The sequence below is a fragment of the Etheostoma cragini genome, chromosome 5 (assembly GCF_013103735.1).
Source record: "Etheostoma cragini isolate CJK2018 chromosome 5, CSU_Ecrag_1.0, whole genome shotgun sequence".
NCBI lineage: Eukaryota > Metazoa > Chordata > Actinopteri > Perciformes > Percidae > Etheostoma > Etheostoma cragini.
This window is the reverse complement of record NC_048411.1, coordinates 7,589,989-7,604,391: the sequence shown is the minus strand read 5'-3', so window position 1 is coordinate 7,604,391 and position 14,403 is coordinate 7,589,989. Positions and strand designations below refer to the sequence as shown.

At 38.6% G+C, this 14,403-nt stretch overlaps 1 protein-coding gene across 4 annotated transcripts in view; it reads left to right on the top strand.

Moving 5' to 3' along the window:
• abca2 (ATP-binding cassette, sub-family A (ABC1), member 2) overlaps window positions 1–14,403 on the top strand; it is a 199,252-nt gene that overhangs the window by 73,144 nt on the left and 111,705 nt on the right. For all 4 annotated transcript variants that reach the window (XM_034871883.1, XM_034871884.1, XM_034871882.1 and 1 more), the window contains 9 exons: window positions 2,560–2,662; window positions 4,258–4,372; window positions 4,799–4,989; window positions 6,837–6,987; window positions 7,117–7,321; window positions 7,420–7,584; window positions 8,262–8,442; window positions 10,777–10,989; window positions 11,222–11,418. In XM_034871883.1, the coding sequence (XP_034727774.1) occupies window positions 2,560–2,662; window positions 4,258–4,372; window positions 4,799–4,989; window positions 6,837–6,987; window positions 7,117–7,321; window positions 7,420–7,584; window positions 8,262–8,442; window positions 10,777–10,989; window positions 11,222–11,418 (1,521 nt within the window). The remainder of the gene's footprint in view (window positions 1–2,559; window positions 2,663–4,257; window positions 4,373–4,798; window positions 4,990–6,836; window positions 6,988–7,116; window positions 7,322–7,419; window positions 7,585–8,261; window positions 8,443–10,776; window positions 10,990–11,221; window positions 11,419–14,403) is intronic.

Genomic DNA, 14,403 nt, shown 5'->3' with positions numbered 1-14,403 from the left:
GATGCCATCATGTCAATATGGACCAAACTCGCTGAGGAATGCTTCCAGCACCTTGTTGAATCTATGCCACGAAGAATTCAAAGAAAGCAAAAGGGGGTCCAACCCGTTACTAGCATGGGGTACCTAATAAAGTGGCCGGTGAGTGTGTATATATATATATATATATATATGGCCAAAATAATATAATTATAATAAATAATAAAAAATAATAAGTAACTTCATGGCTGGACTGGAAGAATATTATGTCATAATTATGCAGCTCTTTGACAATGGCAAAATGCAAACAGAGATTTCCTCTGCGCTGCAGCAGTAACAAGAGTTTCCTGAGATGCTCGGAAATGTGGCCAGTAAGCATTACTGAAGTGCCAATAATATGACATTGATCAAACCCTTAAGTGTAATTTTGCAATCATACAGCAATGGTTTCTAACAAAATAAAAGTGATAATCAAATTGTATACATATTGTGGGGCAATTTGCTCTCAGATAAAAAGCAAGCAAGAGGATTTTGGCTCCCTCCCTGTTTAGTCAACCAGCTAGCTAACATTAGCTTTGTAGAGATCCTGGGATTTCCCAAAATTAATAATTACCGCACATATACACAAAACCGCATTGCTAGCTTAATCGTGCTGTTACTAAATTATTTGCTGACATAATTATTTTTTTGTAGACCTGTTTAGCTTCTGTATATACGCAAACCTCCCATGTAGCAGCTATTTTTAACATATTAATGTGTCATCCTGTGTCACAGCTAAATCACTTTATATAAATATGTTGGAGAGCTTTTGTGTGCTCCACTGTTTTTTTTAAATAATGTTACTTTTTTTTAAATAGTTCAATAGTGAACCCTCTGATAAATGGATGTACTGATAGCATCCGGTCAGTGTATCTTTTGGTCATTCAATTTTCCTTTCATAAACATCCACCTTTGTCCGCATATCCGCTGTTGGGTTGCGTGGAAAGCAGCTCCAGCCGGTGACCTCAAACTTCCCTTTCCCGAGCCACATTAACCATTAAATTAGTCAATATAGCTTTATTTTATATATAACGTTACACATTTATTTCCCTATTTGTATCTTATATTTAAATGAAGTTTGGTTATCTTACAGACTCAGAGTATAAGGAAGTAGCTAGCCTCCAATGCATAGTGCATCAAACCATATTTGCCAAAGGAAATACAACCTTCATACTCCCATGAATAAAACACAAGCCATGCCAAGCCACATTCTTCACGTGTTACAGCGTGGCTTTGTAGTGAAAGGTCTGCCTGCAGTCCAGACCTGTCTCCCATTAAATTGTGTGGCCAGTATGAAGCACAAAATACGCCAAAATATAAAACCATACTCCTTGATAGGGGTTGGATTCGTTTCTTCCCTGGAGTTGCCTAGGGTGTGAGGCGGCGGGCGGGTGTGGGGATACTCACAAGCCCCCGGCTGAGCGCTGCTACGATGGAGTTCACCCCGGTGGACGAGATGGCTGCCTCCCTACGCCTGCGGGTTGTTGGGGCAAAACAGTGACTGTTGTTCTTGAATATTCACCAAACAAAGGCTTGGAGTTTCTGCATTCATACATCAAGCAAGATTTGCCAAAATTCCACCTACAAAGATTCAACAATTAGTGTCCTGTTTATAAATGTTTATTGAGTGTTGTTAAAAGGAAAGGTGATGTAACACAGTGGTAAACATTCCTCTGTCCCAGCTTTTTTCAAACTAACGTGTTGCAGGCATCAAACTCAAAATTAGTGAATTTTGCAAAAAACTATAATGTTTTTAGTTTGAACATAAAATGTCTTTTCTTTTTTTATCATTATTTTTGGGGGGAGAGAGTGGGTGAATGGCATGCAGCAAAAGGCCACAGCAATAGGCCACTCCCATTTTCAAACCAATCAGTATAACATTGTAAATGTGCTGTATTTATATAGCGCTTTTCCAGTCTTAACAACTGCTCAAAGCGCTTTTACATCTACAGGAAACATACACCATTCACACACTGTGGCCGGGGCTGCCGTACAAGGTGCCACCTGCTCATCATAAACATTCACACACATCCACACTCCGATGCGCAGCACCGGGGGCAACTCGGGGTTCAGTGTCTTGCCCAAGGACACTTCGACAATGATTGCAGGGGCGGGGATCGAACCACCAACCTTCCGATTGGCAGGCAACCACTCTACCACTGAGCCACAGCCGCCCCGCATTGTAGGCGTAGCCGTGGGAGCAGTCGTTGATGTACCCTCCAAATTTAATTAAAGTCGCATTAGCCCTTCATGAGATATAAACTTTTCATATTTGTAGTGCCCCCTAATGGTGACTGTTTGCCATTATACCTCACTGACTAGACACTAATGTAAAGGGAGGGACTATTAAATGTATCTCATGCAGTTACAGGAGGGCTTGCCTAATCACATTTCTGGACAATATTTAAAAAAAATAATAATTCATGAAACTGGACTGTGTGGAATTTACACAAAAGAGAAAGAAAGGAGTTTGAGGAAATTATGCAAAAGTCCCCATTGTAATGTACATTTATCAACTTTATTTCTCTCTCTCTCACTCTCCAGATATGATAGAGAGAGCCATCATCAACACGTTTGTGGGCCATGATGTGGTGGAGCCTGGTAACTACGTTCAGATGTTCCCCTACCCATGTTACACCAGAGACGAGTAAGAAATGCACTTTGTCACGTTCCCTTTTTTTGGGGGCCTTTAGGTCATTGTGTTGCAAATGGCATTGACAAGTAATCATTTGGCAAACATGGAAAGAAATGTTTTCATAGTAATATTATTTGTGTTTGAAACATTGTGATTATGTAAATAGTGTTCCTATAATTACATTACCTGGAACCATAACCTTATCGTGGTCGAGAGGTTTGTGTGTCCCTATGCACCTGAGGGCTATGTTGTCTGAATCTTGGTGCTCCTGTTAGGATCTCCCATGGCAAAGTGGTCTCAGGTGAGGGGCCAGACAGGGAATGGTTCATAAACCCCTAAGACTTATTTAGGATAAGGTGCCCTGAGGAAGCACAGGGTCCCCGTCTGGACCCAGGCCCAGATGGGGGGCTTGCCACCAGCGAGTTCATGGTGGCCGGGTTTGTAACGGAGCCCGGCCAAGCACAGCCCAAAAAATCAACGTCGCACCTCCCTCTCCATCCCTTGGGCACACCACCTGTGGGAGGATCCGCTGGGGGCAGGTGCGCTGCCACACAGGTGGCAGTGAAGGTCAGGGGGCTCTACGGACCAGACCCGGGTAGCAGAGGCTGCTCTGGGGACATGGAATGTCACCTGCTTGTGGAGAAGGGGCCGGAATTTGTTTATTAGAGGGGTTAGAGAGGTGTGGTGCTCTAACTGTTGTTTATGCATATGCATCAAACAAAGGCTGGGAGTATTCTGCCTTCTTGGAGACCTGGAATGGAGTTCTGTAAGGGGCTCCAGTGAGGGACTCCATAGTTCTGCTGGGGGACTTCAATGTGTACGTAGGCAACGATGGAGATACATGGAGAGGCGTGATTGGGAGAAACGGTCTCCCCGATCTGATTCTGAGTGGTTGTCCCTTGTTGGACTTCTGTGCTAGTCATGGATGGTCTATAACGAACACCATGTTCAAACATAGGGATGCTCGTACGTGGACTTGGTACCAGAGCACCCTAGGCCGGACGTCAATGATCAAATTTACAGTCCCTCCAGGATTTTGCAGACTTTTTTTGAGATTGTTGTGGTCCAAAAGCGTGATGTTGCTTTGATAAAAAATTCCAATAAAAGTTGAAGTGTTTTTTGTATCTTTGTTTGAAGAAAGAGAAAATTGCAAAAAAAAGTTTAAAGATATTTTTTTTATTATAGTTCTTTAAAAATAAAAAGGAAACTTATTTTTGGAGAATAAAATTACTTTTGGCTGAGTTTTCCTAGTGACCTTATGAAAAAAGTCTCAGCATGCTACAAATGTTGGTAAAATATGAAAATGGCTGGTGGATTTAAAGCAAAAAATAATAATTTATTGAATGAATGAAATTTTTACATTTCTGTCAGTGGCTTGTTGATGTTTACATTGTTAGTTAATTTTCTATCCTGATCTGGAACACACATTCATGCAGTTTGATAAAGTACTTATTGATTGATGGATGGTTCCTTATACTTGATAAATACACTTTATACATACATTTGTACATGTTAGAAAATCTTGAAATCCTATGTATTTGATATGCAGTATGGTGTAAGAAATGTGTCTATTGATGTTTTTCTTAAACCCTGTGTATTCCTTTCAGTTTTCTGTTTGTGATTGAGCACATGATGCCTCTGTGCATGGTCATCTCCTGGGTTTACTCAGTAGCCATGATGATTCAGCACATTGTCGCTGAGAAGGAGCACCGGCTCAAAGAGGTTAGACTGTATGATCAAATGTCAAAATTGGTATTTTGTTACACAGGGGTTCCTCCCTGACCATAGCTAGTATGTTGTGTATTACAGTTATTATAATTTTCAACAGAATAATTCAGGCAATATTTAAGATTTTTCTCATTGTCAACATTCCACGTGTAGACCTAACAATAAGTACATTCCGTTTAGTTGTATTATTACATTTCAAGCACAGAACTGATAACATAAAGTTTAAAACACATAATCCGCCAAAATATCACTTATTCATTTTAAGTAGTGAACAGCAGAAAACCTGTGTTGCTGACTGGGGTATAGAGTCTTTTAAACTCTGGCTGGACTAACGAACCCACAGTGGACCAGTTCTGAGTGGGGCTGTTGGACAATGTAGTTACAAAATTCAAAAATGTAACCATCATGTCATTTCCTCAGGTGATGAAGATGATGGGTCTAAACAATGCTGTTCACTGGGTGGCTTGGTTTATCACTGGCTTTGTCCAGCTGTCCATCTCCGTTACAGCTCTGACAGCCATCTTGAAGTATGGTCGGGTGTTGTTCCACAGTGACCCCTTCATTATCTGGCTCTTCCTCACCATCTATGCCGTGGCCACCATCATGTTCTGGTGAGATCTTCCAATTAAACTTGATATTAATCCCTCACTTCTTAAAATATGTCAGTTTTCAAAGATTTCAACAGTGGACTACTTGTAAAATTCAGACACACTTGCATTGAAAGGAATCAATGTGCTCTCAACACAGTCTAAATGCCCTGCCAAACACACTCATACACAAAATCAGGAAATGTTCTCTAACCTGCTGTGCTTAATGCATGGATAGATTTATACAATGTCTACACAGCAGAGGCGCCAGATTTATGATGGGGGGCCAACATTTATCTGTCTGTCTGTCTGTCTGTCTGTGTTTCAGTGGTAATTTAATTGCTCTGCTCCGATCTCCAACACCCCTCTACTCTGAGAGCATCCACTGACACTCAACAGCACACTCGCTATGCACACACTACGCTACTTTAACGGTTGAAATACATGGGGCACATGTGTGGCCTAATACAAGTGCGATGGCATGCCTGCAGTGGAGTATATCTATAATCTGTCCCTCCAGGATTTCGCGGCCTTTTTTTGAGATTGTCGCGGCCCAAAAGGCCTTGCTTTGCGGGATCCCGATCGGCCACCATGCCACACCCAATTCATTTCAATTTTTTATTTATAGTATGAATTCATAACAACAGTTATCTCAAGATACTTTACAGATAGAATAGGTCTGGCCAGATAGACCACACTCTATAATTTATAAAGTCCCAACAATTCACCCAAGAGCAAGCATGGTGCAACAGTGTGACCATGCACAGTAGCGATGAAAAACTCCCTTTTTTAGGAAAAAACCTCGGCCATAACGGGCTCTTGGTAGATGGTGGTTCCCCAGGACGGGATGTACAAAAATGGAAAAGGGAGAGGAGAGAGCAGCTCAGTGTGTCAAAGGAAGGAAGTCCCCCTGCAGTCTAGAACTATAACAGCTTAACTAAGAGAGTCAGGTTAAGGAGAGAAAGGCTAGAAATCTCCCCAACCGGATCAGGCTTTACTGGCCTGCCTCCCTCTACTTTTATAATATTATTGATTATATGGTAAATTAATCTGACAACTATGTAGAGAAGCAGGTGGGCCTGGCTAGGCAGACGCTGCAACTCCTTACTCCCACACATTTGTTTCTCAGAATCAGTTTGAGAAGATTAGTTTTTTTAATTACATTTTTTAATGAGTTTTAATATATTCTTTTAAGTGATTTCATGCTTTTTGGTGATATTGGTGATGTGTTTTTTTAAATTTGAGATCAAAAACAATGCCAAGGTTTCTGACTTGCTCACTGAATTTAAGAGAGACCATGAGTCCAGGTGTGAATACATTGAGAACACTGTCATGTCCGTATTTAGCTGTAGAAAGGTTTTGGACAGCAATTGATATTGTGGAAAACACTTTACAATAAGGTACGCAAAAAATACAGGTAGTTACTGAGGAACGAATTAGGAATATATGATGGCTAGTTAATGAGTAGTTACTGATTGACTCTGATTCAAGCACTAATGATTAGTTAATGGTAAACACACTCTATAATTCACAAAGACCCAACAATTCCAGTAATTCCCCCAACCATTTAGTGCAACAGTGGAGAGGAAAAACTATCTTTTTGGGATAAACCTGGGACAGACCCAACTAATGATTAATTACTGACTGGTAGTTGCTGTTAAATGAATGAGGAATGAATGGTTAGTTAATGAGTAGTTAAAGGAAATAGTATTAACACATGTTAGTTATTTTTTGTTTTTTGTTTAAATAACTCTGACTTTACTGTACCAAGCTTTTGACTTGGAATCATTAATTTGATTCCTAAAATATATGAGATTTCAAAAAACTACAAAATAATAAAGGAACCCGTCTAACTTCCCTTTGTTTTCCAGTTTTTTGGTGTCAGTAATCTACTCTAAGGCCAAGTTGGCTTCAGCCTGTGGAGGAATCGTCTATTTCCTAAGCTACGTGCCCTACATGTATGTGGCCATTAGAGAGGAGGTGGCCCATGATAAGATCACTGCCTTTGAGAAGTGCATCGCTGTAAGGCCTTTTTCCTTTTTTTTTCTTCCACAATATTTTACATGGTAAAATGTGTTCCATGTGTTGTCACTGTGTGGTATTCCTTAAATAATCCAGATGATATTTAGGTGGATAAATTATTGTTTCCAGTCTCTGATGTCAACCACAGCCTTTGGCCTGGGCTCCAAGTATTTTGCATTGTACGAGGTAGCAGGTGTTGGCATTCAGTGGCGGACCATCAGCCAGTCACCGGTAGAAGGCGATGACTTTAACCTGGGTCTATCCATGATGATGCTCATCATTGATGCCGGTGTGTATGGTGTGCTCACTTGGTACATAGAGGCCGTGCATCCAGGTATGAAACCATTGCCCTCAGAATCGCCACTATTCCATTCTTAATGTTTAATAAACTTTCAGATAGTTCAGATAAAATGTGATTTCCTTCTCTTTTAGGAATGTATGGGCTGCCCCGCCCGTGGTACTTCCCCCTGCAGAGGTCCTATTGGTCAGGAAGTGGGCGTGTTGAGACCTGGGATTGGCCATGGTGTGGAGGCGGGGCTGCCAAGCTCAGTGTGATGGAGGAGGATCAGGCTTGTGCTATGGACCAGTGGAGATCTGGTATAGACAAATGATTATTTTGGGCTGATGAGGACCGTTTGTGGACGAGATTCTTATGTTCGATATGCTACTGTTAGCTTGCTTGGTCGCTAACTGAACAGCTACCACTAAAAATATAATCTAAGTGATAATGTGAAAAACACTGCAGCTATTTCATCAGAATGACATTACATAAATATGAATAAAACTTGAATACATTAACTCGTCCGTGAACAGATTAATTTTCAATCGGCCATGGTGGTTAACAATGACAACAACTTCCATAATCCCACACAACATCTTAAAAAGTCCTTGTTTACATCCCTTGTGTCGTTCGAGAGACCCTTGGTGGGAGACAATTACATATTGTCATTTTGATATTAATTTACATTTGCCTAGAAAACCTTTTTCTATGTTAAAAACCATAGTTCTGGCCCACCAAACATTTGGGAAAACACGTTTATTCCCTTTCTTGCTGAGAGTCACATTACATGTCAAATAATGTCAACAAATAAAATCGGAAATATCTATGTAAAAACCCAGCATATACGTGTATACAAAATGATCGAGTAAGTCAGAGTGCTACAAATAAAGGTAGAATAAAAGTCTCAAAGAAAGGTAGACGTTTCTATGTTTATATGTATTAATATCTTTATTTATTTATTTTTAAAATGTCTACTTTCTCATTGTAACCCCAGAGGAGATGCGGGGCATAGAGGAGGAGCCAAGCCACTTGTCGTTGGTGGTCTGTATAGACAAACTGACCAAGGTGTACAAGACTGGCAGCAAACTGGCCCTCAACAAACTAAGCCTCAACCTCCATGAAAACCAAGTAGTCTCCTTCCTGGGACACAACGGCGCTGGCAAGACCACGACCATGTGAGAGGGAAAAAATGTTATGTGCTTATTCATGTGTGTGATGATAGAAGTCAACACTGAAGATCAGTTTTTAACTGAAACACTTTAATGTTAAAAGAACCGATCATGTCATCCAACTTTGATATGAAAATCGACTTGGTGGTGGTGTCGACTTACTAGGGCTGTAACGATATGCAAAATAAAATTTTCGTATGTCTCGTTACAATGAGTTAATGAACCACAGAAAAGATTTTGGAAACATTGTTTTAAGGATCTTAATTGAAATCAAGCAATACCAATAAATAAGTTATCTGTTGTATAATTGTTTTGCAAACTGGGATATAATCAATGACAAAACAATGCTATGTGGCAATAACAAAAGTTGTATTATGTTTACTGAGAAGAATAAAAAGAATTGAGGTTTGTATCAAAATGTGGGTCATAAATCATGAAACAAACTGAACCCAAGGTTTGGTGTATCAATACAGCCCTATGACGTTTCACTGCGAATGTTTTTGTCATTAATTTTCCAGAACAGGTTGATTTTCAGACAAAAAAGGTCTGTTGAAGTATTGTATAAACATAAATTACAAACTTGTCTCATAAATTATAGTGAGTTACTGTCATGGACTGTGATTAATCACAATTGATTGCAAACTTAAAATTGAAGGATTTACTAGTAAACGTGCAGTGTTACCAAATAAATAAATGCATGGCAAACTGGTTTAAAGAAACAGATTTTTCAGTTTCATTATCTGAACCATTAAAATGTATTAAACAGATGTTCAATAACAAACTTAGGTAACACTTTACAATAAGGTACACAAGAATGTAGTTACTTACTGAGGAACAAATGAGGAATAAATGGTTAGTTAGTGATTAGTTACTGATTGACTGTAATTCAAGCACTATTTATTAGTTAATAGTAGCTACTGTTAAATGAATGAGTAACAAATGGTTAGCTAATGATTAGTTACTGATTGGCTGTTTCAAGCATTAATAATTAGTTACTGGTAAATAGAATGGTAGCTACTGTTAAATGAATGAGTAACAACTGCTAACTAATCTGAAAATTTAATATACACAGCTAACAAATTAGAATCATGCCTGCAAACTTACTTTCCGATGGATGCACACAGACTCTTGCTCCTGATCTGCGCAGTGCCATTTTTAGTTAAAAATAAATACAATTGCTATCTGTTACTGAGATTGATTTACAGGCTAACAGAGGTAAACAGTAGGGGGGACTTAGCAAATAACAAATCAGTAAACAAACAAAAGTACTTAACCCTTATGTTGTCTTCCCGTCAACTCTGAAAAAAAAGAAAAACTTCTACACTACTATCTCTTTTTTTGGAAATTTCTTGTCACTTTTTCAATGTTGCCGATACTTCTTTATGTTTTTTTCTAAATTATTTGATATTTCTAATGTTGATATTTTCAGTGCTTATTTCAAAGGCCCATCTTTTTTGATAAAAAAAACTGAAAATAGGTCAAATTTGACCCGAGGACAACATGAGGGTTAAGCAGTATAAACTGAGGTAGAACTTGTAATGATATAAGATCGTCTTTACAGGCAGGCCCCATCTCCTCTTACATCGTTGCATTTGCCGTGCCACACGTATTACACGAAGCTAGGTGAAATTGAGAATGAAGTTCAATTTTGTTTTCCTGTCTACAAGTACATAAGGGATGTACCTTTTATGGAAATGACCTTAGTTTATGTTGTTTTCTTTTGCCTGGATGACTACAAAAAGTTTTTGCTGATTTTATTTGCCAAGCCTGGAAGAAACAAGGCGGATATATTTAATATAACAAATCAACAATCAAACAACATTCAACAATAATATTCTAAAAAATTCCCCCAAAAACACAAAAGAGGTCTACTTCCTGGGGCGCCCTAGTAGCTTACTTGATTGAGCCTGCATCACATTTAATAAGCCTCAGTCCTTACCACAGTGGCCCACCTTTGAGTCTGACCCATGGGCCTTTCCTGCATGTCATCCCTCTCTGTCTCCCCTCTTTCCTGTTTTCAACTGTTCTAGTGAATAAAGGACATAAAAGCCTAAACGTAACCTATAAAAAATTTCCACCTACGTATTTATCATCCCTCAGTGATGTTTAGTCTGCTGTTACTACACAAGAAGAATTAAGAAAGCATATGTCAGCCTTTATGAATATAGAACAGTTATATTTTATTTAAGTAATGGATTAATCATTCTTTAGACTAATTCATGCTAAATACTTTAAATAAGCTGCATCCAATATATTGAGGTGTACAACATAGAAATATTGCTTGAATTGCCGGTTTAACCAATGCTACTTCTACTGATTGTATACATTGAATTGTCATAGGTCCATCCTGACAGGCTTGTTCCCGCCCACCTCTGGCTCTGCCACCATATATGGTCATGACATCCGCACAGAGATGGAGCGGATTCGTCAGAACCTGGGCATGTGTCCACAGCACAATGTCCTGTTTGACAAGCTGAGTGTGGAGGAGCACCTGTGGTTCTACTCCAGGCTTAAAGGCATGGCTGAAGACGACTTACGCAAAGAGATGGACAAGTCAGTATATCTACTTGTTAAATGTCATCGAAATACATTCTACAAAGCAACATGCATTCACTTCAGAAAAAAACATTAGTCCTGTTTTTATCTGAATAATTAATACAATTATATTAGAAATAAATATTCTATAATAATCCCAGAAATTCTGAGATACATTTTCATTAAAAAAAAATCTCAGCTATACAGCAAATAAGAAATTGATTTGCTGTGTGTGTTGGTGTGTGTCCAGGATGATTCTTGACCTGGAGTTAACCCACAAGCGCCATAGCTTGGTGCAGACTCTGTCCGGTGGGATGAAAAGGAAGCTGTCTGTGGCCATCGCCTTCATTGGTGGCTCCAGAGCTGTCATCCTGGATGAACCCACAGCAGGGGTGGACCCCTATGCTCGCAGGGCCATCTGGGACCTTATCCTCAAATACAAACAAGGTGAGAGGCACTTTATACCAGAGGACACCTTTGCATTATGCTCCAACAACTGTTTGGAGTTGAGTTCTAATTGCATTCCAGGGTAGTTTGGGAACAAAAATAAATTTTCTTTTTTATTTTCCAAGCAAACCTTCATTCAATTAATCCCTTAATTATCAGTTTATAAACAACAAAGCCAATATGACATATGAGCCATTTTATCCAAATCTAGCTGTTTGCCTCACAATCTATGAGATAGGCGACCAAATCACATTAAAAACATAAACACTACTTCACTTCCTGGCAAACACGTCTCATTTCTCACTCAAAACTTCTAATGGCCAATGACGGCATCGATGTTATTCTCCGAAGCCTTAGGAATCAAACAAGACCTCTCATGAGCCAATCTATTTCCGGTAGTCAGAAACACACGGAAAGCCAATAATTCCTCTGAAGCAATGCAGCACCACGTGGCGTTTGATCGACAGTTGCTCAAACCAGTTAGAATTTCATGTTCTGAGACCCTCCTACCTTTTTATTCAATAACGAGACGATTCAAACAAGCCCAAGAATGCCAATGACATTTTAACCCTCTGATGGCTGGCTCTATGTTTTATCATAAACAGAGACTGTAATAATGCATATCCCTTCCTGATCAATTTATAATTGCTTATTTCTATATATTTGTGTATATAGTTTAGGGCTGGGCAAGTTAACGCGTTATTATCGCATTAACTCATTAATTAATTAACGCCGACAATTTTTTTATTGCGCTTTAACGCAGTTTTTATTAATTCTTTATTATTGTTAAAGTTTGTTGCTCACAGGCTTTGTAAGACCCGAGAGCGAGAGACTCGCCCACGAGCAAAAACTGCACCTCTGATTCATAGTTTAATAATTTATCAACCATACAACACAGAAACTCACCAAAAGTTGTCTCTAAAACATAACGAGTTAGCGGTTACGGAAGTCTCTTCCAGGTCTCTCTAGCCTCTACAGGTGATTTTCTATGCAGCCTGGAACTTCCAGCCTTTTTCGGGGTCGTTGAGCTTTAAATCCAAACCGTCACATCCAAGATTTATCCACACTATGTCCATACTTCATCGTGTTTTGGCTCATTAATGCCGCTAGCTTGCGGCTCCATGTCTGCACTCTGTTTAGGGAAGTAAGCCAATAGAATACCCATATATGGGAGACATCGTCATCCAAAGAGTATGGAGGCTGAATAAGGCCAATACTCCCAGTCAAACTGGCTAGGGTGCAATCAAAGATGCTATAGTGCACAAGATAGATATCTACCGTTTTATAGAGGATAATGGCCTCACTGGTTTGAGATTTGGCATATATTTATATTTGGGCCTTTTTTGAAGAAATGTAAATAGTATGTGCTTTATATTAGTTATGTTTATTATGTTTATTTTTACATATAGAACCGTTTTAGACAAACACATGTTTGTGTAGCATTGTTCTGGGTGTAATATTAATAAATGTAACATTATTATGTCGATTATTGGCATAAGTAAATGTCATGAGGGCAAAAGCGTCTGGACTTTCTTTCGAAATAAGTATGTATTTGGTCATCTGTATAAATTATGATGGTTATTTCTTGTAGTGTGAAGTGTGACTCCCAAGACATATGAGAAGTGTTTTATAGGTTTGACTACTCTGTATGTGATATCAATACATACAAATATTTTATTTAACTGCTACTTTATAAACAAAATCAACAAATGTTACGGTTCTTTTATTTATATGGCAGAACATTAAAAAAAATTGCACTATATACATTACTTTTGAATTCCTTTTTTCATTTTGCGATTAATCCCGATTAATCTGGGAAATTATGCAATTAATCGCGATTAAAAATTGTAATCGCTGCCCACCTCTAATATAGTTATTTCAAGTATGTGTGTGATTGATGTGGGTATTCTTGTATTTGAGAAGTTTTTTATTTTGCCTAGAATCGCAATGACACTTTAGAGTGTTACCTTTCCAATGATATCAGGCATACCCCAGAGGGACAAAGTATATTGGAGCTGTACCACTTTTAATTCGGTTTGACATTTAGGTATGGCATTAAGGTAGTAAGTAAGTACACTAAAAAAAATGACTCATTGGATGAACTCAATTAAATTGTGGGCAGGATTTCCATCCAATAAATATATGTAGCCCCAACTCAAATTAAGTACAGCCAAACAACAGAATGTATATCAGTTAGCCTGATTAATTGATATCAAATGGATACAACAGAATATAAATGAGTGAGCCTAAATTATTTTTTTCAAATAGATACAATAGCATGTCATTGAGTTAGCCTAACAAATTTTTATCAAATTCAGCTGAAATGAAATAATTACATTAACTAAATAAAATAGATTTACATTTTATCAACTCAAATGTGCATAATTATTGAAAAATAAATATATAGAGTAATTTTTCATTTGACCCCCCCATTGACATACACATGAGACAAACCTGGTTGACATTTCTTTTAATGAAATACTGTACATTAAGATTTGAACATCTTTTACTTAGAGCCCCTCTACTCAAACGTTTTTCTTCTCATTCCTCTTGTTGGATGTTTGAGCTTCACTGTGCTTTATAATGTAAAATAGAATGAGCTTTATTGATCCTCATAGGGGAAGTTCATATACACCACAGCTCACAAAACATATGTGAACTTCCTCAGTGGGGATCACTGAAGTGCCATCTATTCTACACAGTGAATCTCAAACAAAGTGCAGTTTCAGACATACAGTGGTGTGAAAAAATGTTTGCCCCCTTCCTCATTTCCTGTTGCTTTGCATGTTTGTCACACTTAAGTGTTTCGGAATATCAAACCAATTTAAACAATAGTCAAGGACAACACAAGTAAACACAAAATGCAATTTGTAAATGAAGGTGTTCATTATTAAAGGTGAATAACTGAATTGCCCCCTAAACCTAATAACTGGTTGGGCCACCCTTAGCAGCAACAACTGCAACCAAGCGTTTGCGATAACGTGC